The sequence below is a fragment of the Cryptomeria japonica genome, chromosome 3 (assembly GCF_030272615.1).
Source record: "Cryptomeria japonica chromosome 3, Sugi_1.0, whole genome shotgun sequence".
Taxonomy (NCBI): Eukaryota; Viridiplantae; Streptophyta; class Pinopsida; order Cupressales; family Cupressaceae; genus Cryptomeria; species Cryptomeria japonica.
The window spans coordinates 645,534,666-645,557,150 of record NC_081407.1 but is presented as its reverse complement, the minus strand read 5'-3'; the positions used below and the strand labels follow the sequence as shown (position 1 = coordinate 645,557,150).

Here is a 22,485-nt window from a genome sequence, read left to right as displayed (position 1 = left end):
AGCTAGAGGCTTGGTGAGAACATCTGAAACCCATTCATCAGTGCTGATATATTTCAGCTGGATGGCATCTCTTTGTGCCATATCACGAACATAGTGATAATGAGTTTCCACATGTTTTGACTTGTAATGAAACACAAGATTATTAGACATTTAAATACAACTCTGATTATCACAGTAAATAACAGTGGATTCCCAAGGTTGTCCAAACAGCCCAGCAAGAAGCTTGCGAAGCCAAACTGCTTCTCTAGTTGCTACACTTGAAGCAATGTATTCAGCTTCTGCAGTACTCAATGCAATTGAGGACTGTTTCCTACTGGCCCAAGAAATCATAGCGGAACCCAAGCTAAACAGATTCCTGAAGTGTTTATTTTGTCAGTAACACTTTCAGCTCAATCAGAATCAGAGTAGCCTTCCAAATTGATTATTGTGTTGATTGGATACTTCAGTCCATAGCCAATTGTTCCACGCAAGTATCTCAGGATGTGCTTGGCTGCCAACAAGTGAACATGCTTTGGCTGGTTCATGAATTGGCTAAGTGCACTCACTGCATAGCAAATATCTAGTCTAGTGTTCACTAGATACATCAAGGATCCAATCAACTGCCTGTACTCTAAAGGATCTGCAAAATCAAAGTCAGCTGTAGAAATACTCAACTTCTTCAAGTTAGTTTCCATAGGAGTAGACATAGGTTTACAATCCATCATACCAAATCTTTTCAATATATCAATAGTATATTTACCTTGACTTAGAATAATTTCATTAGGTCTTTGCCACACTTCTAACCCTAGAAAGTAATGCATTAGACCTAGATCCTTCATTTCAAATTTAGTAGCTAATTCTTTCTTACACCTAATGATGAGACTATCTTCATCAGTTAGAAATAAATCATCAACATATAAAACCAGAATTAGCATTTCACCATTAAATACTTTAAAGTAAATGTTAGGGTCAACATCATTCGTATAAAATCCTAAACCAACTAAGTACTTATCAATTCTTTCATACCAAGCTCTAGGGGCTTGCTTGAGACCGTAGAGAGCTTTCTTCAATATGCACACGTGAGTCTCTCTATTATGAATCTCATAACCTTCAGGTTGTTCAATATAGACTTCTTCATCAATAACACCATTAAGGAAGGCAGTCTTTACATCCATTTGATGTAATTTCCAACCTTTGGCTGCAGCAATAGCTATAATAGTTCTAATAGAAGCATATCTAGCAACATGAGCAAATGTTTCTTCATAATCTATGCCTTCCTTTTGAGAAAGACCACGAGCTACAAATCTAGCTTTATATTTTTCTATACTACCATCAGCAACATGTTTAATTTTAAACAACCATTTGGAAGAAACAACAGACTTACCTTTAGGTCTAGGCACAATATCCCAGACATCATTCTTGATGATGGATTGATACTCTTTGTCCATAGCTAACTTCCAAGCTTGTTGGTTCATAGCTTCTTCTGTGCTGGATGGTTCAGCTTCAATGATGTTGCACATCATTGTAACATAGTTAGAGAGCTTCTGAGGTCTCTTACTTTCTCTGAAAGTGCCACTAGGAGCTGCAAACTTTTTTGCATCTTGAATTGTGCTTCTAACCCAAAGTGGTCTTTTCTTGTTAATTGCAATATCTCTAGGTCCATCAGTTGGAACCAGAAGCTCAGGAGAATCATCATGCTCAATAGGTTCAGGAGGCTCAATAGGCTCCCTCTGAATCTGAGGGTTAGAATCAATATCCATATCTTGATTATCATTAACTTCTTTATCATTATCAATAAGAGATCCTTTAGATTTCTTGAAAGCAATATTTTCTTCAAAGGTGACATCCCTACTTACCTCAATGTACCTTTGACCAGGAATGTAGATGTGAAATGCCTTGGAAGATTCACTATATCCAACAAGGATACCCTTCTTCTCGAAAGGCTCTAACTTAGTCCTCTTTTCCTTTGGCACATGAACATAGACATGACTTCCAAAGATCCTTAGGTGGCTGATATCTGGTTTGACTCCTGTGAAAGCTTCCTCGGGAGTTATGTTCTTCAGGACACAGTGAGGACATCTATTCTGAATGTACACAGCAGTCTTGGATGCTTCAGCCCATAAGAAGGTCTACAGGTCCTAATCATGAATCATAGCTTTGGCAGCTTCAACAATGGTTCTATTCTTTCGTTCAGCGACACCATTTTGCTGAGGATTGTAGGGAACGCAGAACTCCCTCTTAATTCCTGTTTCTACACAGAAGTCATTGAAGCTACTTGAGGTGTATTCACCTCCATTGTCAGATCTTAACACTTTAATCCTTTTACCAGACATATTTTCAGCTAGAGATTTAAATTTTTTAAACTTACTTAACGCTTCACCAGATTCTTTAGATCTTAGAAAGTAAATCCAAGCTTCCTAGAAAATCATCTATAAATGTAACATAGTATAGAAATCCGCTAGGTGAAGGAACAAACATAGGTCCACATAAATCAGAATGAACAAGTGCTAATTTTTCTTTAGCTCTACTTTCACTTTTATGAAATGGACTTTTAGTGTTCTTACCTAATGCACAACCTTTGCAAGCATCATCATGAGATTGATTAAGTTTAGGCATACCTTTAACCATCCTTTCAAGTGAAGGAAGTACCTGATAGTGAAGATGACCGAGCCTTCTATGCCATAGCTCGCTAGATTCAGGAGCTTCATGAATGAGTGCTCGAATGGGGTTAGCTGAAAGCCTATACAAACTATCATATCTATTTCCAATAACATGAGCAGACTTAATACTAGATTTCTTAGGCCATGCAAGTCTTTACCCTCAGAAAATGCTATTTGATAACCTTTATCTTCTAGAGCAGAAAGAGAAATTAAATTCCTCATAATTCCAGGTACAAATAAGATATCACTAAGATGCAAAGACATGTCAGATTCTAAATTTAAAGAAGTGCTACCAAAACCTCTTACCGAATATTGAGCATCATCACCAATTACCACATGAAGGTTGGACTCTTTCTCCATCAAGTCTAAGAGATGCTCTCGATATCCCGTGATGTGTCTAGATGCACCACTGTCGATCAACCAAGTGTTGCTATCAGTTGGCACATTGCTGGACAAGGCAGAAATGAAGAGATAGTCTTCATTATCCTCTAAGTTTGCAACTTCATTCAGGTTGGCCTCCCCTTGCATGGGTGGATTCTGATATTCTTTGGCATAATGTCCAAACTTGTCGCATTTGAAGCAACGAACACGTGAAAGATCCCTTGGCTTCTTCCTTGAATCGAAAGCAGGAGGTCTGATGTCTATCTCTTTTGAAGTTGATCTTCTTCCAATGGTCTCCCTTTCTTCTAACATGTTGAGATGCAAGCACATGTTGATCTCCTCCATGAGAGCCTTTATGCATTTCTTTGGTAGCAAGGCGTGACTCCTTTTGAATGCAATCTGACCAAAGGCGATCGAAGGGAGGGAATTCAGCTCTTCCACTTATGCTTTGAATGAAGGGATCCCAAGAGTCAGGAAGACCATTCAAAGCAATCATGACAATATCCTTGTCCACAACCTCGCTTCCAATGGCGCTGAGTTGGTCCTTCAATTTTGAAATCTTCATGAAGAAGGGCATGACTGAATCTCCTTTGCACATTTTGACTTGAAGAAGTTGCTGCCTCAATTTGAGTGTCTGGCTGATGTTGTTGATCTCATATATCCCTTCTAGATTTTTGAACATCTCTCAGGCTGTCTTCAATTTGGAGATGACTGGAACAAGATGATCCTTCACGGAATCAATAAGGAACTTCTTTGCTTTGAGAGATTGCTTTAGCTCTTCCGGATCCAAAGGTTCAGTCAGATCCATATCTTCCACAAACTGTAACAGCTCTAATTCTTCAAGTGCAAGGAGGATACAAACCTTCCATGATGTAAAATTGAGGGCACCTTCGAGTCTATCCTCTACTTTCAGACCTTTAACCATCTTACAAAACTAAAACAACAAACTGAAAGTAAAGGGCAACTAATAATCTGATTATTTGAATGAACCTAAAGCTCTGATACCATGTTAATTTTAAGCAATCTAACCAATTAAATTATAATCAGACTGTGAATAAATAGTAATAACAATAAAACCCAAGACACAAGACACCAAATACCCTGGGAAAACCTCTCTCTTGGAGGAAAAACCCAACATCAAAGATTCAGATCAAATCTTTTATTTATAAGCAGATTACATGAACAGTATATATCAGATTACTTATCTGATTGTAGTATCAATCTAGGGCAGATTCAAACCAAGTATATGCAGCTGCAGAATATCAATTTTTAGAAGGGGCAGAATATCGACACCACTTGGAGAAGAAAATCGTTGAAGTATGAAGACACCAATTTGCCCAGCAAGGCAGCAAGCTGCCTAATAAGTTCGCTCAATGATCAAATAAGCTCGTAGGAGTATGAAGGCTTAGGTCGCTTACCAGCTGTGCACACTAATATCCAAGTTCGCATAAGGCATATGATATACTTGCTTGATGAAAATGATATATTTGAAGTATGAAATGAATCTTGTTTATATACAAGATTCATGCTCATGTTTTCCCCCAAGTCGGCTAGACAAGATTGTCGCCACTTTACATAATTTGGGAATTTTCTTTTAGCGCCCAATTTGGGGCCTACATAATTTACAAGCTACAACATGTTTCATTTTGAGCCCAGCCCAATAGACATTTAATCGCTCAAATTTTAAGTAGATCAATTCAAAAGTTGAAGGAGAATAGGACCATCAAAAGTTTGCAACCCTCTTCAGCCAATTTCTTCTGCACTCATCAACAGTTTGTTGATGATACTATATTGTTGGGATACTCTTCTGTGAGTGAAGCTTCGGCCTTCAAAAGTGCTTTCAGCTTTTATTCCTTTGCTACTGGCCAGCAGGTTAACTGGGAGAAATCTGCTATTTACTTCATGAACACCCCCTTGTTGAGGCAGCAGAGGATTGCTAACATAATTGGCTGTAAGGTTGAGTTGCTCCCTTCTACTTATTTGGGACTCCCTCTTGGTTTGGCTCCTCCAAACTCTTTTTGGAATTCTTTGATTGATAAGTTCAACAAAAAATTGGCTGGTTGGAAAGGCTCTATGTTATCGCAGGCTGGTAAGTTACAGCTTCTTCAAGCTACCCTTCAGAATCTGCCTGTTTATGCTCTTAGTTTTTTTAGTATACCGGTCAAATTTGCAGAAGCATTAGAAAGAATTCAGAAAAGATTTCTTTGGTTTGGTGTGGAAGATAAGAAAAAGGATTGTTTTGGTTGCTTGGGATAAAGTCTGTGGTCCTAAAAGTAGTGGGGGGTTAGGTATCAAATCTCTTAAACCTTTCAATAAAGCTTTGTTAGCCAAACAGGTTTGGAGGGCATATGGTATTAAGAGAGATTGGAGTAGGGTGTGGTTTGACAAATACATCCATAATCAACCTTCATTCCCTTCTCTATTCTGAAGATATCCCTGTTGGATCTTTTATATGGAATAGTATGATAAAATCTATTAAAGTTACTAAAGCTGGAGCTGGCTGGGTCCTTGGCAAATGTAACAAAATCAGATTTTGGGAGGATGTCTGGATCAAAGATGAGCCTCTTTTTAATTAGGATTGCAGCCATATCATTGAAGATTGTAAAAGGAGGTTTGGTTCTATGGTCTGTAATTATTGGGAGAAGAATAAATGGGTTAGACTTGATGCAGTTTATTCTGGATTTTCTTTGCTCCAGCATGATTTGCTGTCCTTTTCTGTCAGCAAAGATTCAGATGATGTGTTCTTATGGAAGAGTAATCCTAGGGGTAATTTTACTGTTGCTTCTGCTTACAAAAAGATATCTACTCAGGCTTGCAACCCTATATGGATTAAAGTTTGGAATAGATTCCTCATTCCTAAATTTAATATGTTTTTCTGGCTTGCAATTCACAACAAGATTCTCACTATTGATAACCTAGTTCGAAGAGGATTTATGATCCCTAATAGGTGTGAGTTATGTCAGAAAGAGGCCGAGTCTATAGATCATTTGTTCATTCACTGTTCTTTTACCTGGGAAATCTGGGGTAAAGTGTGGACGCAATGGAAAGTTGATTGGGTTGTGCAGAATAGTTTTAAGGAAGTCCTTTGGCATTGGATTTTCCCTACCAAGTTTCCCATCATTAAGACCCTCTGGTCCTTTTTTCTTCCTATGACCTGTTGGCATATTTGGAAGGAGAGAAACAATAGAATTTTTAGGGAGACTAAGTGTTCTTCTCAGTTGGTTTATGAAAAGATTTGTAGGGCTATTAAAGAAAACATCAATACCATTCACAAAAGCAACAAGCAGTGTAGTTATATTGATATGAATGATAATGAGAAAAGTATTCTAACAGAATGGAACTTAATGAATAAGGTTTGGAAGTCTGATATGAAGAGTAGAAGAGATGATGTGGTTTGGACGTTCCCTCCTCATGATTGGGTGAAGGTGAACTTTGATGGTGCAGCTAAAGGAAATCTAGGTAATGCTGGAGGGGGAGGGGTTATCAAAAACTCTTATGGCTTTTGTGTTGTTGTGATTGCCTCTCCCTTTGGAATTCAAAACAATCATGTTGCAGAAGCTTTGGCAATGTTAAAATGTCTTCAGCTTGCTCAGGGCTTCAATTTTAAAAGAATTTCGTTGGAGGGGGATTCCCTTAATATAATTCAGCCTATTAAAGGTATTAGTTCCCCTTCTTGGAATATCCAAAATATCATTGATAAGGCAAAAAAAATGTTAGATGCGTGTGACAGTGTGATTATTACCCATACCTTTAGGGAAGGTAATAGGGTAACTGATTTGTTAGCTAATGAGGGGGTCATTTTAGCGGAAGATGTTTATTATATCAGAGAGTCATCATGTAAGAACAAAGTCCGAGAGCAATTATTTTATGACAGAATCAATGGTACATATTAATCTCATTATTACCCTTTTTGGTTCGGACTTCAATGATAGAATTTGGAGTGAGGCGGATTGTCAGATGATGACCTGTCTTAGGCGTCGCGCTAATGAGTATAGGTGTGAAGGGCCTTATCATATTAAGTACTGGGTTAATTTGCATGTTTTAAAGGGCTACTTGAAAAACAAGGAAATTACCTTGGTTTTCGATTCCAGCGTCTTTGTTCTTCAGCATCTGGTCAGTTTGCGCTCCCCTGAGGGTTTCGACTTGAACATCTATTACATTATGGGAGGAAATCTCAACCCTAATGAGCCCACTAGCTGTGAAAGTTGGAAGGGTGAAAGGAAAATTTGGAGAAGAATGCATAAAAACGGCTTCACTGATTATATGGAGAAATTCCATGGGAGCAGGAAGTCCGTATCTCGTGGTTTTGCCAAGGGTTGGAAAAATAACAGAGTTACTCTGTTTGGTTAGACCTAGAGAGTGGATGAAGATTTGGTGGCTGAGGTGACTGGTTTGCAAAAGGACGACATCAAGTTTCATAGAGATCATAAGTTCTCGGTGGAAGCCATAAAAAATTTCCCTAAGAACAAAGAAGAAAAGGCTCGCCTTGCCAAAAAGGATAATATTTCCTATTATCTCCCTAACCAGGTAAAATCCTTTTGGCAGAAAATGTTGAAAGTGTTAATGGAGTATCTTACTGTTGATGGTAGGTTTTCGAAAGTCTATAATTCACTTTGTTATCCTTAATCACTTTCACCATGGCTCTAAGATATCTCTGCCCTTCTATCTGGCCTCTTCCCTTAATGACAGTCTGGTTGACCATGCTAAGAAACCTAATTCCTACCCCATTGCCCACCAAGGTCTTATTTTGTTAATTTATGAGTATCTTAAGGATAAAGTTAAGGCTAATAAGGATGATCCCTTTGTGGAGAATGCCCATATTTCTGAGGATTATGACAGTTCTGACTCTAATGAGGATTCTTCCAATCCTCCCCCTAAAAAGAAATTGAGGGTTAGTAAGAAAACCAAAGAAGACGCTAAAGAGACGGCTAATTCCGAGCAGGAGAAGGAGGTTGAGGGTGAGGAAGGAGACAAGGATAATGAGCAGAGAAAAGAGGATGTTGATGAGTCAGAGGAGAAGGAGAGTCCCTATGATTCGGACAACAGGGATGATTTTCAGAATAATATGGAGGGGGGCAACCCTAGGTCTGAGGATTTTGCCCAGGACATGGAGGATGCAGATACTATTCTGAATGCTGCTAGAAACAACTCTCTGGAAATGTTTAATTTCTAGAAGTGGGTGGTTGATAATATTACCAACATTCAGGAAAAACAGAGAGAGCTGGATTTCAAAATTGATAATTTGGTTAAGGATATCAATAATAAAGGAAAAGAGGAAAATGTTGAGGATAATAGTGAAGTAGAGGATGAAAAAGAATTTTTGGACTGGTCAGAAGGTGAGATCATAAAGGGAGATTTGAAGCACTTGGAGGATGTGGTGAGGACTCTCAAAGAAAAGGGCGAGTCTAATAATGAATTGATAAACAATCGGATTCAAAAAACTGAGAGTGCTCTGAGGAAATTCATGGAGCATAGCTTGGCTGTGTTGAAGGTGTCTTCTCAAAATATGAATGCGCTGGTTGCTTGCCTAGAGAAGGATAAGCAGAATAAAGACACTGTGATTGTTGATAATGAGCCGAGTTCTAGTTCTATCCAACATTCTTCCAGACGCAGAACTAGGCAAAATGCTAAAGAGTTGGAGCTGAAGACCAAAGGTAATCAATAGGTGCAAGAAAGTAAAGACCTGAAAGAGGCAGCAAATGCGATGATGATGCTTGTCAGGGATGCTGAAGAGACCATAAAGATTTTCACCTAAATGCTCTAATTTTGTTTTAGGTGTGTCAGTCTCTCGCTGGTCTTTTGTTGTTCTTTTCTCTGGCTGATGTCTTTTGTGCTGTTATTTTGCAGCCTTTCTCTCTTTGTTTTGTCCTCTCTAGTTTCTCTAATGCTTTTCTTTTCGATTTGTAAGTGGGTTTCGGGTCCCTTAAAACCTGGTTTTCCTTAATCAAAAACATTAAAATATAATCCGAACTTAGCTATCCATTTCAACATTACCAATGCTCTTAGTGAATCCTTTAATCCTTCCACAAATAGATAAGTGAGTCTGCCATCATCAACCCCTAAAACTCGAACTGAGATTCTTTGGAATTCAGCTATTTACCCTTCTACCGTTCCTTCTTGTTTTAGTTGAGTCAACTTTTAAAAATCTTCTTGGGGATGTTTTCTATCAAACCTCTTAATAAGTTTTTGGGAGAATTCTTCATAGGAGGTTATGTTGTGGTGCCCCTGGGCATGGATTCCATGGTGCCACCATTCATGTGCCAATCCTTCCAAATGAAGGATAGAAAATTGGAGAGCATCTTCTTTGATCATTGGGCTGAGGGTGAAATAAGTGTTTTACTTTTGCAACCAAGTATGGGCAGTAATTTTGTTTGATCCATCGAAGTTTGGGAGAGTTACTTCATTCACCTTATGTTTTAGGTCCTTATTGGGATGTCTACTTTTTTCCTTAGGCGTCTCATGTCTTTTGGCTTCACAAAACTCCCTAAATGTTATAAATTCTCTAATTTCTGGTTCAAGATTTACATAAGCTCTAGCAATGTCTTCGGTGCCATTTAATGATGGTTCAATTTCTTCTTCTTCCCTTGGTATATCTTCCCCAGGTAGGAAAAGGGGTTTGGGTACCCTAGGTGTAGATGATCCATTATTATTTTCTGAATGGTTCGAACTTGTGTCTCTTCCATTTGAAGAATTGTTCTTAAGGTTATTGATTGAATTCCCCATGTTTTGCAAAGCTTGAAGGATTTGTTTTTTCAATTCTTTCATCTTGGCTCATGATGGTTTGATTGGTTTGTTCCATGAAAGTTCTCATTTCATTGGCAATTTGTTCACTCGGGGTGGATGTAGCCCTCCTCGTTCAATAAGTTTTCATTAACTACTCTTCACAGGATGGGAGGATTAGGCTTTAATACCAATTGTAATGTCCCCTTCCTAAAAATACCCTAGAAGCATAATTATAACAATTTAGTACTAGAGTTACCCTTAACTAAGGAAGGTTTTTCAACATATTTCATCAAACTATTATGCTTAGAAATAATTAAGGAGCATTTAGCGTCCATAATACATCTGATAACCATTATATTTAAGCCCCAATCCTTAGCTCTAACCTAATCCTCTACCCTACAAAGGATAGGAATAATCGCATTAGGGCGCTAGTAACTGTCCTCCACAAATAATGCCTTTGTATGATGTAACCCATGCCCATTCCACCATACGTCTTATCTAATGCCTTTGTATGATGTAGCATGGTCCATTCCACTATGGGACTTACCTATCTTGTGAGGTATCCCTACCACCTCTTTCTAACATTCCTACCTTCTCCGGGGCAATAGGAAAGATTAAAGATTAGGCTACCATATAACAATTCTCTATGTATTATGTAAATGTCACATTCCATATATCTATTTATATAGATTTATAATCTTAGAAAAATTGCATAAGAAAAATTGCATAATTCCATTTTATAAATGTATATGTATATCCCTCTATTTACATTGAATTCACTAATAAATGTAGTTTACTCTATTATCCGTATTGTTATGCTCTCATACTTCTGTTTCTATTTTGTAATAACTGTTATTTTTTTTTTATCGGTAAAGGCAAAGCCATATTTGTATTAATTTGCTTAAATACATAGGTTAATCACTGAATTCCAAGACATTCAAAAAACTCCTGCTCTTAGAGGGCACAAAGATCCCACCAAGAGCTGAAGACCTTTAAACTTATGGTTTAGCTGTTTTTTCTAAGCCATCAAAAGTTTAATAGTCTAGGAAAAGCAAACAGACTATTAACAATAATGGCAGGTTTCCAACTACCTAGATCCAGAGTTTTTTAAACATGAAAATTAAAACCTAATAGAAATATATAGATATAATTGAGTATCCTGTAATCAAAATGAAATATCAACAGAAAGCCTAGCTTGAAGAGGGGAGGTCGGGTTGTGGTGGTTGCTTCCTAGGACGACCTCGGCCTCTGCTTGCTAATATGCCCCGGCCACGACCAATGCTCCTTCGACCTCTGCTCGAGCCACCTCTGCAACTCTGCTCTGGTTTTGGCTCTGCTTCTGCATCTTTCGTAGGTAAGAATACATTCAGCCTTGCAAATTGGAAAAGAACCTCCTTTCCTTGAGCCTTTGGGTCGTCTCCTAAGAATCTCCACTTGAGGTAGCTCAGTCCTACACTAGCAAACACTCTGTGCCTATCCAATTCTTTACCCTTAAGGTCCAATAGGAATGGGTAGAAATTGATAAGTTCTCCATGGGCATTAAAGAGAATTCGATCTCTTGGTCTGGGCGCACCAGAGTCATGGAGGGCCTTATTCAATACTTCTTGAAATTCTTGAACAATTTCCACTGGAAAGAGTTCCTTGGTGAGATTCCAAATTAGTTGCTTGGATAGCTTCTGGTCCAGCAAAGACGCCACGAATCTGGAGGAGATACTGGTGTTATCCCTTGGGTATTCATCCCTACTCAAATGAGCGCTACCCAGAATCAATTTGACTGCGAGTAGAACTGGAGGGTCCACATGGATAAGGAGACGTTTGAGTCTCAAATCCAATATCCTTCTAAAAGAAACCTGGCGAGTAGAGGCACTTAGTGAGATAGGAGTATCTGCACCGAAGCAAGAGATAGGCCTAGGGTAGACACTCATAATGAAACCGAACGGGGACTTAGAAGACATGGTAGCCGAGACAGAGGATAGGCGAGAAGGGAAACCAGAGATGAAAACCAGAGGTTGCCGGAAGAAAATAAGGAAGCGAGAAGAGGACGCTTCAGCAAGAAGACGGGCACACGACTCGACAAGCAATAATGAGGATTAGAGGGCAATAAAGGCTCGCGCGAAGGTGGCGGAGATTAAATGCCCAAATCAAGCCAAATCTACTCAAGTGCAGAGGGAAAGATTAACCTACGGACAGCTCATGCAAAGGACTAAGTGGCGGCGCTCTCCAGCCGGAGCTTCGTGACTCCCATTTTTGTATATACGATTTGTTAGCTAGGCTAAACTGGGCCCACCTTGCGCCCCAGTTTAACTGAACGCTTTATTTGAAAAGGAAAGTAGTCGTTGGGGTCAACTGCCAAAAGGAGAGCAGGTAGAAAATGTTTAAATTTGATTTTTGCAAACCGCCAATCTGCTGGCAAGCAACATCCCGAACCTTGTCTGAGCAAGTCTTGTTAGCTTGCCCTTTCTAGATTATCAATAGGCTAAAGGCCCTGAGACCACCAGTAAACAAAAGTGCCTTGAGCTGTTGTTTTTGATAAGGCATCCGCCACTTCATTTGTTTGTCTGTAGATATGTTTTACCTCGAAGTGTTCAAGACTGTTCAAGTTTTCTAGGATTCTTTCCAATAAAGCTTGAAGCCTCCAGTTGGGGGTTTCCTTCTTCCTTATAGCATTAATTGCTATCTCCGAGTCTCCTTCCACTGTTACATTTTTGAGGCCATGGTTGATGCAGTCTTTCAAGCCTAGCAGTAGAGCAGTAAACTCTGCTATGTTATTGGTGTCTGGAGGGATTGGTTTTGCCATTTTCCCGATAATTGCTCCTGTTTGGTCTCTGATAACATAGCCTATTCCGGAAGGGCCAAGATTGCCTTTGGAAGCCCCATCAAAGTTCAATTTGACCCAATCTGGCTTTGGGGGGGACCAGACTGCATCTTTTTTTCATTGGTTTTATGGCGAGAAAATGAGGGAATAATGATTCCTTGCCATTTTTGACTAATTTTCTTATCCCATGAAGAGAAAACTTTAGGCTGATCCAAAGAGAAGGTTGTTCTGCTATTAATTGAGTCCACTATTGCCGATTCTATTGAATTTAGAATTGATTCCTGATTTCTAGCTTTACCTTCAAATAGCCTGCGGTTCCTTTCTTTCCATATTTCCCAAATTAAGCATGATGGAGACACTTCCATAATTTGGCTCAGTGAACTCTCCTTTGTATGCAGGGGCCAACTTTGGAATAGAGACTTGATTTCATTCGATAAGGCTAGGATTAGCTCCAATTTTGCACAAAGCCATCTCCAACATTTGAAAGCAAAAGGGCAATTCAAGAGGAGATGGTCCACTGATTCTGATTGGGCTTTACACAGTATGCACCTGGAAGGTCCTTCATAACCCATTCTTGTAAACTTATTTGCAGTTAGAATTTTTTTTTGGACTGCCAACCATGCAAAGATGCCCGCTTTCGGTATGACTTTGGAGCTCCAAAACATCTTCAGAGGGATATTGTGATTGTTGTGGTCTACAGGGCTGACAAGAATTTTGTATCCATCTTTTGAGTTATACTGTCCTGTTTTGGAAGGTGCCCAAATGAGAGAATCTTCTCCTCTTCTGGGGCTGATGTTTCTCGCCTCTAGGTGACCTAAGAGTTCATCTAGATCCTCCCTTGGAATCGGCAGGCCCTCCATTGATTTCCACTTCCAACTTTGTGGATTCGATATATCAACCATTTCCAGATAGTCTCTAACTTTGGAGCCCCAATTCTGTATGAACCAGTTTTCAGTGGCAGGGATATGAATTAGATTTGCCAGAGGTGGATAACCACCCCAGGAGTCTTCCCAGAATAAGCTTGTTGAGCCCTCGTGAATATCCCAAGAAACCGAGTTTGAGATCAGATTTCTGCAAGAGATGATGAAGTTCCATATTCTTGATCCTTTAGGGAAAGCACCTGTTCTGAGGATGTTAAGATGATTCTGATTTGGGAGATACTTTGTTGCCAGCATTCTGACCCAAGAGGCACTTGGGTTTTTGATGAATTTCCATACTAGTTTAGCCCCCAAGGCTATGTTTTGTAATTTAAAGTCCTTGATGCCTAAGCCGTCCATTGGTCTGGGCTTAATAATTTTGTCCCAGGCTATTAGAGCAATCTTATGCTTCTCTTCAGTGTTTTGCCAAAAGAAATTTCTCATCTTCTTGATAATGAAGGAATTGGCACTAGATGTTAAGGATAAAATAGATAATAGATAAATTGGCAAGGCCGAGATCACTGCTTGAATCATGACTAGTCTTCCCGCCCAAGACAGCCATTTGCCCTTCCAAGCATTTGCACTTTTTTCAACTTTGATTTTTAGAGGATCCTAGAGTTTAGAGTTCCTTAGGCCTCTGTCTATTGGAATGCCCAAATAAGTACATGGGAGACTTCCTTCTTTGCAATTTAAAATTTTCAGAATTCTAGTCTGTAGTGAATTTGAGGTTGTGAAGAAGAAAACTTTAGTTTTGTCCTTGTTTCTTAATTGACCTGAGGCCCTACCATACATCTCTAGAATCTGATTAAGGTGATTGGCTTCCTTATCATTTGTTGTCCCAAAGATGAAATTGTCATATGCAAACTGCTGATGGGTAACTACAAAGTCTTTAGTTATTTTGACTCCCTCTAACTTTTGATTGACATGACTAGCTTTGATGGCCCTTCCCAGAGCCTCCCCCATTATTATATACAAGAAGGGAGAGAGGGGGTCCCCTTGTCTAATACCCCTTGAGGAAGAGAAAAAACCCGCTGGTTTTCCATTGACCAGTATTGAGAATTTGGGCGTTGAGATGCACTCAAATACCCAATTTATCCATTGCTTATCAAAACCAAAGGCTTGCATGATATTATAAAGGAAATGCCAATCTACACTATCATATGCTTTTGTGATGTCTAGTTTTATTATCATACCTAGCCTATTTGTGCCGGGTCGGCTCGGTACAAACCATGTCTGTTCTTCTGAGATGATGTTGTTCATGAGAGGCTTCAATCTATTAGTCATCACTTTTGAGAGGATTTTGTAGACTGTGTTGCATAGGGAAATAGGCCTATACTCTCCAAGGTTTTCTGCCTTCTCCTTCTTTGGGATGAGTGCTATAAAAGTATTATTTACCTCTTTGAGTATTTTCCCTGATCTTCTTGAGCACTCTAAAGCTTCCGAGAGTTCTTGACCTAAGATATGCCAGCATTTCTTATAGAAGTCTGCAGGGAAGCCATCCGGCCCTGGTGCCTTACCAGAGGGGAGCTGGTTTAGAGCTTGGAAAACTTCTTCCATTTTTATTTTCCCATTTAAGATCTGATTCTGATCCTCCGATATAATCTTGGGGATCCCAGACAGTAGCTTCTTTTGGTCCAAAAGGTGGGATCCTTCAATGTTGTTCAGGAGATTGGAGTAGTAGCGAATGATCTCTTCCTTTATACCCTCCGGATCCTCTGAAGTTTGGTTGTTTCTGATTTGTAGTTTCTGATTTGTAGTTTAGATATCCAATTCTTGCTTCTTTTGATTTTTGTTACATTATGAAAAAACTTAGTGTTTTTGTCCCCCATTCTGAGCCAGTTCTCTCTTGATTTTTGCTTCCAAAAGATTTCTTCTTTAGAGAGGATGTCCTCGTACTCCAGTAGGAGGGATCTTTCCTGCTGAAAGGATTCTTGGTCCATGCCAGCCCTGATAATCTTGTCATTTAGAGCTGCTAATTGTTCTTCTATGAGTTTTTTTTATGAGAAGATGTTTTTAAAGTGTTGGGAGTTCCATTGAAGCAATTTCTGTTTGACTAGTTTTAGCTTTGCAATGAAACAGAAGAGTTTTGAGCCCTCAAAAGATCCTTCCTTCCACCATTTTTCTATCATTATAAGGAAATTTGGCTCTTTCATCCACATAATTTCAAACCTGAAAGGAGTCTTGGATGATCCCTAAGTGCCTTGTAAAGAGAGCAGAATGGGGTAGTGATTCGAGCCTGAGCAAGGAATAACATTGCAATATGGAGTGAACAGAAAAAGAGTAAGATCCCCTTGGCAGAAAAATCTGTCTATTTTTTCTGCTATATTGCTAAAGCCTTTTCTTCTGTTAGTCCATGTGTAGGTGTCTCCTGAGTCTATTTCCAAAAGGCCATTCCTTTCAATCCAACTGTTAAAATCTTGCTGAGCACTCCCTAAGTGAATGATACCTCCCCTCTTATCTGAAACACTCTTGATAGCGTTAAAGTCACCCCCAATAAAGACTTGTTCCTCAGATAAGGTGGACAATACTCTGTCTAGTGAAGACCATGCCTGTCTTTTTTTGGAAGGGGCCACTGGGCCATATACATTGATTATGAAGAAAGAAGTATTCGACTGCAAGTGAGTGATTTTGACAAGCATCCAGTCCTTACTAGATGCAATACCTTTAGCTTTAATTTGAGAAGACTTCCAAATTATCATTAGTCCTCCAGAGGCACCTTCTGATGCTACAGTAGTTTCCAGAGAAGCTTGGAACGAGGAACTTATCCCGTTTCCAAAGGCAACTGCTAGCTTTTCCTCCAATTTAGTTTCTTGTAATAGGATTAAGTCTGCATTGACCAAAAGAATCTGTCTTTTGATCAGCCTCTATTTGTTAGGGGCATTGAGTCCCCTAACATTCCAAGAAAGAATTTTCATTGTTGTTCAAGAAGGGGGTTTCCCTTCCCTACTTTCCAAAGATCCAATAGTTTGGATTGATTTTCCGCCATTCCATCCTGGGATCTGACCTCTATGGAGGACTTTCGACCCTTCTTGGGTGGGGATGATTTGAAATTCGGCTTCTCCAGGCCCTCCTGATTCTGATGAAGCCCTAGTTTTCTTTTCTCCTTGATCTGTGAGTAGAGCACTGCCAAGGGGGTGTCCAATATTGCATCCTGGTCCTCCTCTTCTAACATGACGTTCTGCAGAAGATTTTGAGCGTCCTGATCCAAAGGTAGATCCAGTATGGTTGATTCAAACGGCGGGGATAGTAGAGAAGGGAAAGGAATTTCCGATTAGAGGTTAAGAAGATGCTTGGAAGGTGGGTAGTCTGAGTAATGGGAAATTTCTCCCTTTGGAAGGGAAATCTCTTCATTCTCCTCAATGTCTGCTTTAAGATCCTCTTCAATAACCTCCTCCTCTTGCAATATTTTCGCAAGGTGAATATTTTTGAATTTAGTGGATTTAGCTGTGTGAGATGAACCCCTGGAATTCTTGAGCCTGATGCAGCTTTTCCTTTTGGAGGCGTTAATGGAGGTTGGGAAAAGATGTTAAAAGCTCCTTTGCTCAAGGCTGGGTTTTTTTTTTGCCCGAACAGACTTCTAACTGCCTTTTGGGAGTGAGGCTTGGCAATCGAGGATAAAATGAGAGGTGGACAAGAACCAGGGGAGGGATGGGAATCCAGGGGAGCTTGGCTAGGAGGCGGGAAAGCTAGGCCTGTAAGCTTATTATTTAAATGCAGGCAAGAGGAGGGGGAATGGAGGGCAAGGGGATCTGGAACCACAGATGAATCCAAGGGAGGAGAAGAGATATTACCGAGGGGTTGGCGTAAAGGCTTTGAAAGTGCTTGGATCGCTATCTCGACTTCTGATTCCAGGGCTGTTTTCCGATCCAAGGCCCTCTTTTGAGGAACTGAGCTCGCGAATTGTTCTGAGTGCTGAAGAGGGATGTTGAGGGCTCCCAGAGACGCTGCCAAAGAGCTATTATTAACTATTTGATTTCTCAATAAGCATTTGCCAGGAACTGCTTTACCCAATCTTTTCACTTTTTGCTTCCATCTGCCCAACTCCGAAATGATCTCAAGCTCACTGTAGAAGCCTTTGGACAGATCAATCTCAACGTAAATATTTGCTATATCCCCATTCTGACCTTCAAAGAAATCTGCTTCAATCCCTACCAGATATCCAAGGGCATCCCCAATCTTCAAGAGTGATTCCGGACACCAAAACTCAGATGGAAGGCCTACTAGGGATAGCCAGATAGGAGTTTTCTCGAATCTGTGCTGTCCTAGATCGAACCCTGGTTTCCAATCCAGGAAGTGGAATGTGGAGCCTTGAAAGAACAAGGGACTACCCTTTGTGATTGCTCTTTTTAGTACCACATCCACACATTCTATGAACAAGAAATCGTTCTGCATTTGTCTAACTACTATAAGTTCTGGGAACGAGGATTTCCACCAATCCATGATGTCTTTGCTTGTCCCACCAGTGCCACACCATTTCGCAAAGAAGGCATTCTCCTTGAGGCGGACAAGCGAAGGGTTAAGAGATTTCGAAGGAAGCACAAAGAGTTTGCTTCCCATTGATTTCCTGAACCATTTTTGGTCCTTACTCACAAACCTCTATTGGGTGGACCCTGAGGGAAAGGCATTTCTAGAGTCCCTGGCTCGCAGACCTCTGTTAGGCGGACCCATGGTGCGCCAATCCCTGAAAGGCCACCTTGTTGTTGGAGAGGGGCAGTTTTGTTGACTTTGACGCCTAGGCTGCAGCTTGGAGGACAGTGATTGCTTGGTAGAAACAAAAGTCTTCTTATGGGTTGCAATAGGAATGCAGTTTGAGCCTGTCGCAACCTTTTTTGCCCAGAAGTCTAGGTTTTGAAACTCCGCAGTTGCATTTTGCCGAGGATACCTAGGACAGTGATTAACTGGGCTCTGAGACCGCGATCGATTTCGATACCCCAGTCTTTGAGGCTGATGAAGAGGGATGAGACCGTGAGAGGTCCAACCATGGTTTCTCAGAGGTCCAGCCATTACTTCAACATCCAATCCTTACTGATCAAGGACTTCAAGGCTTTTTTTCCAACACACCAATTTCTTTTGTTTACTTGTTATTAAGTGATTCTTTTACATGTGATTCAATTTGAAATGTACATCTTACTCTGAGAAACTTGTGTAAGGAAATGTACATCTTACTCAAAGAAACTTGTGTAAGAGATTTCAAGGAGAAAGGATTGTTGAATTGTATTTACAATTTTCCCCGTGTTAGCAAGAAAAACAGAATAGGCATTTCATTAGATTCATTTTTTCAATATATAAATTTGTTGAAGAAAAATACGTTTCTTTTCAGTAATAACTGTTATTCATGCTCATATAATTCTGCTTTAATTCTAAATTCTAAATTGATATTAATGCTGACATAATTCTGCGTTTATTATGTATTATAATTTAGCCCTTTTCTCTTTAATTATTATCTTGTGAATCTATAATAGTAATTGCGTAAATTATCAAATAAATGCCACATACGTGGCTGTATTCTGTATTCTGTTTGCTGTCTATAAATCAATTTTACTGAAGCTTGAGAGCCAGACCCTTACCCGCTCTTATAGACTGTTTGATCTTAATAGTATTAATCAGTTAAACTATACAATTGGAAAACTATAAATATACTTTTAACCCTCCATCCCCAAAACTAGGAGAAACATAGGCGAAAATCATGTAAGCAAAATATATAAAGACTTAAAGTCAGATCAAAAATTGCAAATTTGGTAACAGTATCTTATTTAGTAATTTAATACTTTCTTAATACGTGTCTCTTGGAATGCTAGGTGCCAGTCATGAAGGAGGTGAAATTGGAAATGCTAAAGACAGTTTGGATGAAATCAGTTCCCAAGGTCGTGTATTTACCGAGGATAATGTACCTGTGGAAGAAGAAGAAGAAGATGACATCGATTGGGAAGAAGGTTGAGGATTTAGATGTGATGCTTGATGTTGAATGCCATTTTGATTGGCAGATATTCTTTCTACACCAGTATTAAAGAATTCTATATTTGTTCCATTTTCATGATACAGATTGATTTTTGCCAGTAAAATATATCAAATTATGTTTGTAAGTCTGCATGTACAGTGACAAGTTTTCTTATCGTTTGGAAAGATAAAAGTGAGACAACTGTTTTAGGCCAAAAGTAATTTGTTCACAAAGCGATAATTCTTAGGGTTTGAGATTACAGAGGATATAATTAGTTTTGAAGATGTGTAAAATCATTAAACTGATCATATTTGGCAAAGATCTCTTGTATATGATGACTGTTCTTCGCATGGGAAAACATTAAATGGATATTCATCTTATTGTGTCTATGAGATTGGGAAACCATGTAGATAAGATACATGTGCAGATGCTAAATACCAAATACCAATATAAATGTTTGTAGTCTGCACAAGAATCACCTATTAAGGTTTCATTTTCTAAATTTGATGCAAATCAAATTAGTTGTTTGCGTCAAGTAATTAAAGAAAAAGTGGTTCATCTTTGAAGCATCTTCACATATTAGGCAACGAATGAGACTAGTACTAGCAAATCTTTGTATTGATATGGAGACCTATCTAGCATTGCTGAAGACACATACAATAATTTTAATGAAATTTCAGAAATGGTCGGATATATTCTTCTATTTGGTAACAATTCAAATGATTTGTTGACTAAAGTGCAATTTCTGTGATTTAACCATGTAATGATTGATTGTATTAGTAGTAAATTTTCATTTATTCGTTTTTTTTTTTCAATTTTTTAGCATACCCTTCAAGCGTCCACCCTCTTTTGATTATCAATGCCAGCTTGTTTCAAAACTTTGAACTGTCAGTGCATCAAAGATTCAATAGAAACAAATAATACTTTAATTCACATTGGCAACTCGCAACGTTACGTACATTTTCTAATGCAAATTAATGCAAATTGAAATTGAAGGAATTGCCAATTTCGTGTACTCTCATTCAATATGAGGAAATTAATTCGGTGTTATTTTGTATTTGTGAGTGGATTTTTCTGTCATTCAAATTTGTACGACTGCTTCTTGGACAACCGCCATCGCAGAAGGAAACAGAATAGGGAGTTAAGCTGTTGGATAACTTCCATTGAACTCAGCCATGTGTCCCGCTTACTCGCTTTAGTTTTAATGAACATTGACATCTAATGAAAAATCTACTTTCATATTTTTATAATATATATCCTTACCCTTAAGAGATTCCGTTTGGAGGAAAAAATGATTTTACATTTACCAGATGCATTTGCTTATGAAATCTAAGGCATTTTCAACATCCCCATATTTTTGCATATCCATCAATAATTACATTACATAATACTACTCATAAAGATATTCTTGTGAGAAGGCTTACGGTTTAAATGTTCTACGCTGCCATTTTGTTTCTATAGGGAAATCTACACAGCTTATCAAACAAATCATATTTCTTGTGTAAGATTTGACATGCGGATAAATATCCCTCAAGGTTGTTACGAATACAACCTCTCACAAATTCTCTTTTGAATTTGCTCGAGTTCATAATATAATAAGACGTTAACAAATCCCCCCAAAATATAGTTGGTCAGTGACGTTTGCTACACAATACAGTATATGACTTCTCTAGCATCCAGAAACTGGTGTTTCTACATGAGAGATTTATAACATTTGCTTTGTGAAACCAAAATATGAATATACACTTGGAATAACAACTTCTAGAAGTTGAAAGATAAATAATCGATTAATTGTTGAGATCTACTATGTAGCTTGCTACAATTAGGATTGTGAAGGTCCCTACTAGAGCAGTTACATGTAAAAAAAATGGGTGTGGAAAAGAAAAATAAATCTCGGTTGAACACTTGTTACATTTAAAAAATAATAATTTAGGCATACACAACCACCTGATTTTGTGAATGTCTACCAATAATATACCTTACATACTGCTATTTGTTAAAGCATTTTCTTGATCCTGTTGTAGCTTTCAAATTTAGCATAGACGGAGTTCAAGATCTAACAAGATAAAAGTGCTTTCCTTAGTTTTTAATAAGCATCTTTATTCCCTGCTTTATATCTAAGCTATTTAAATTGTAAAAGGATATATATTCCCTTTATTCCCTGCTTTAAATCTCAGGTATTTAAATTGTAAAAAGATATTATTTCCTTTAGTACCTGCTTATTTATTCCCTCCTTTAAATCTTAGGAGTTGTAGCATGCATGTGCTATATCTAGTAGATCATAACAACATTATACTAAAATCCTACTATCTAATTTTTCTTTTTAACTTGCATAGATCTAATAATGATTGCATTCCATGTGACCACATCTCATTAAGAACTGTTTATGGTGAAAAGTAGATAATAGAAACAATAATATTGAAAGACAATGAATTCAACCACCAAACCCTAGCCTAACAACAACAAAGATCCACAAAAACATATGAAGATTATCTAAGACAATGCAAATCAACAAAATCACAAAGATTATACCATCACAAATTCACTAGGGTTTGAATTTCCATTCTTCATATCTTCATTGATCTTGCTTTATATATTTGCTCTTAGATTTTGTGTGTGCATAAGAGCTCAACAAAGAATGTAAATATGGTTGATAGCTTGATCGCATAATGTTTGATTGCATATGAAAGTTTGAATGCGTAATGTTGATAATGAAAGAAACATCTCCTTATATAGAAGACACTATAGGAAATGGAAGAATAAGATTAAGAGGTGTAAAAGATAGATGGTCGGCTAGGATTAAAGGGTAGGTAGAGGAAATAAGAAATTAATGAGAGGGTAGGTAGTGTAGGAATTAAGAGATGAATGACATGTGTCATGGGTAGAAAATGTTAATGAATTAATTAAGTAAATAAAGATTTATTTAATTAATAGAGGAAATGAAATCAATTAAATAAATAAAAGTATTTATTTAATTTAGGAAAATGACAATTTAAATAAATAAAAGTATTTATTTAAATGGGGAAAAAGAATAGAAGAAGATAAATGAATTAATTAAATAAATAAGATTTA

At 38.4% G+C, this 22,485-nt stretch overlaps 1 protein-coding gene across 5 annotated transcripts in view; it reads left to right on the top strand.

Annotated features, from left to right (window-relative positions):
- LOC131027804 (uncharacterized) overlaps positions 1-19,805 on the top strand; it is a 214,199-nt gene extending 194,394 nt beyond the window's left edge. For all 5 annotated transcript variants that reach the window (XM_057957896.2, XM_057957894.2, XM_057957895.2 and 2 more), the window contains one exon: positions 19,274-19,805. In XM_057957896.2, coding sequence (XP_057813879.2) covers positions 19,274-19,413 — 140 coding nt within the window. In that variant the 3' untranslated portion in view covers positions 19,414-19,805. The remainder of the gene's footprint in view (positions 1-19,273) is intronic.
- Positions 19,806-22,485: the final 2,680 nt, after the last annotated feature.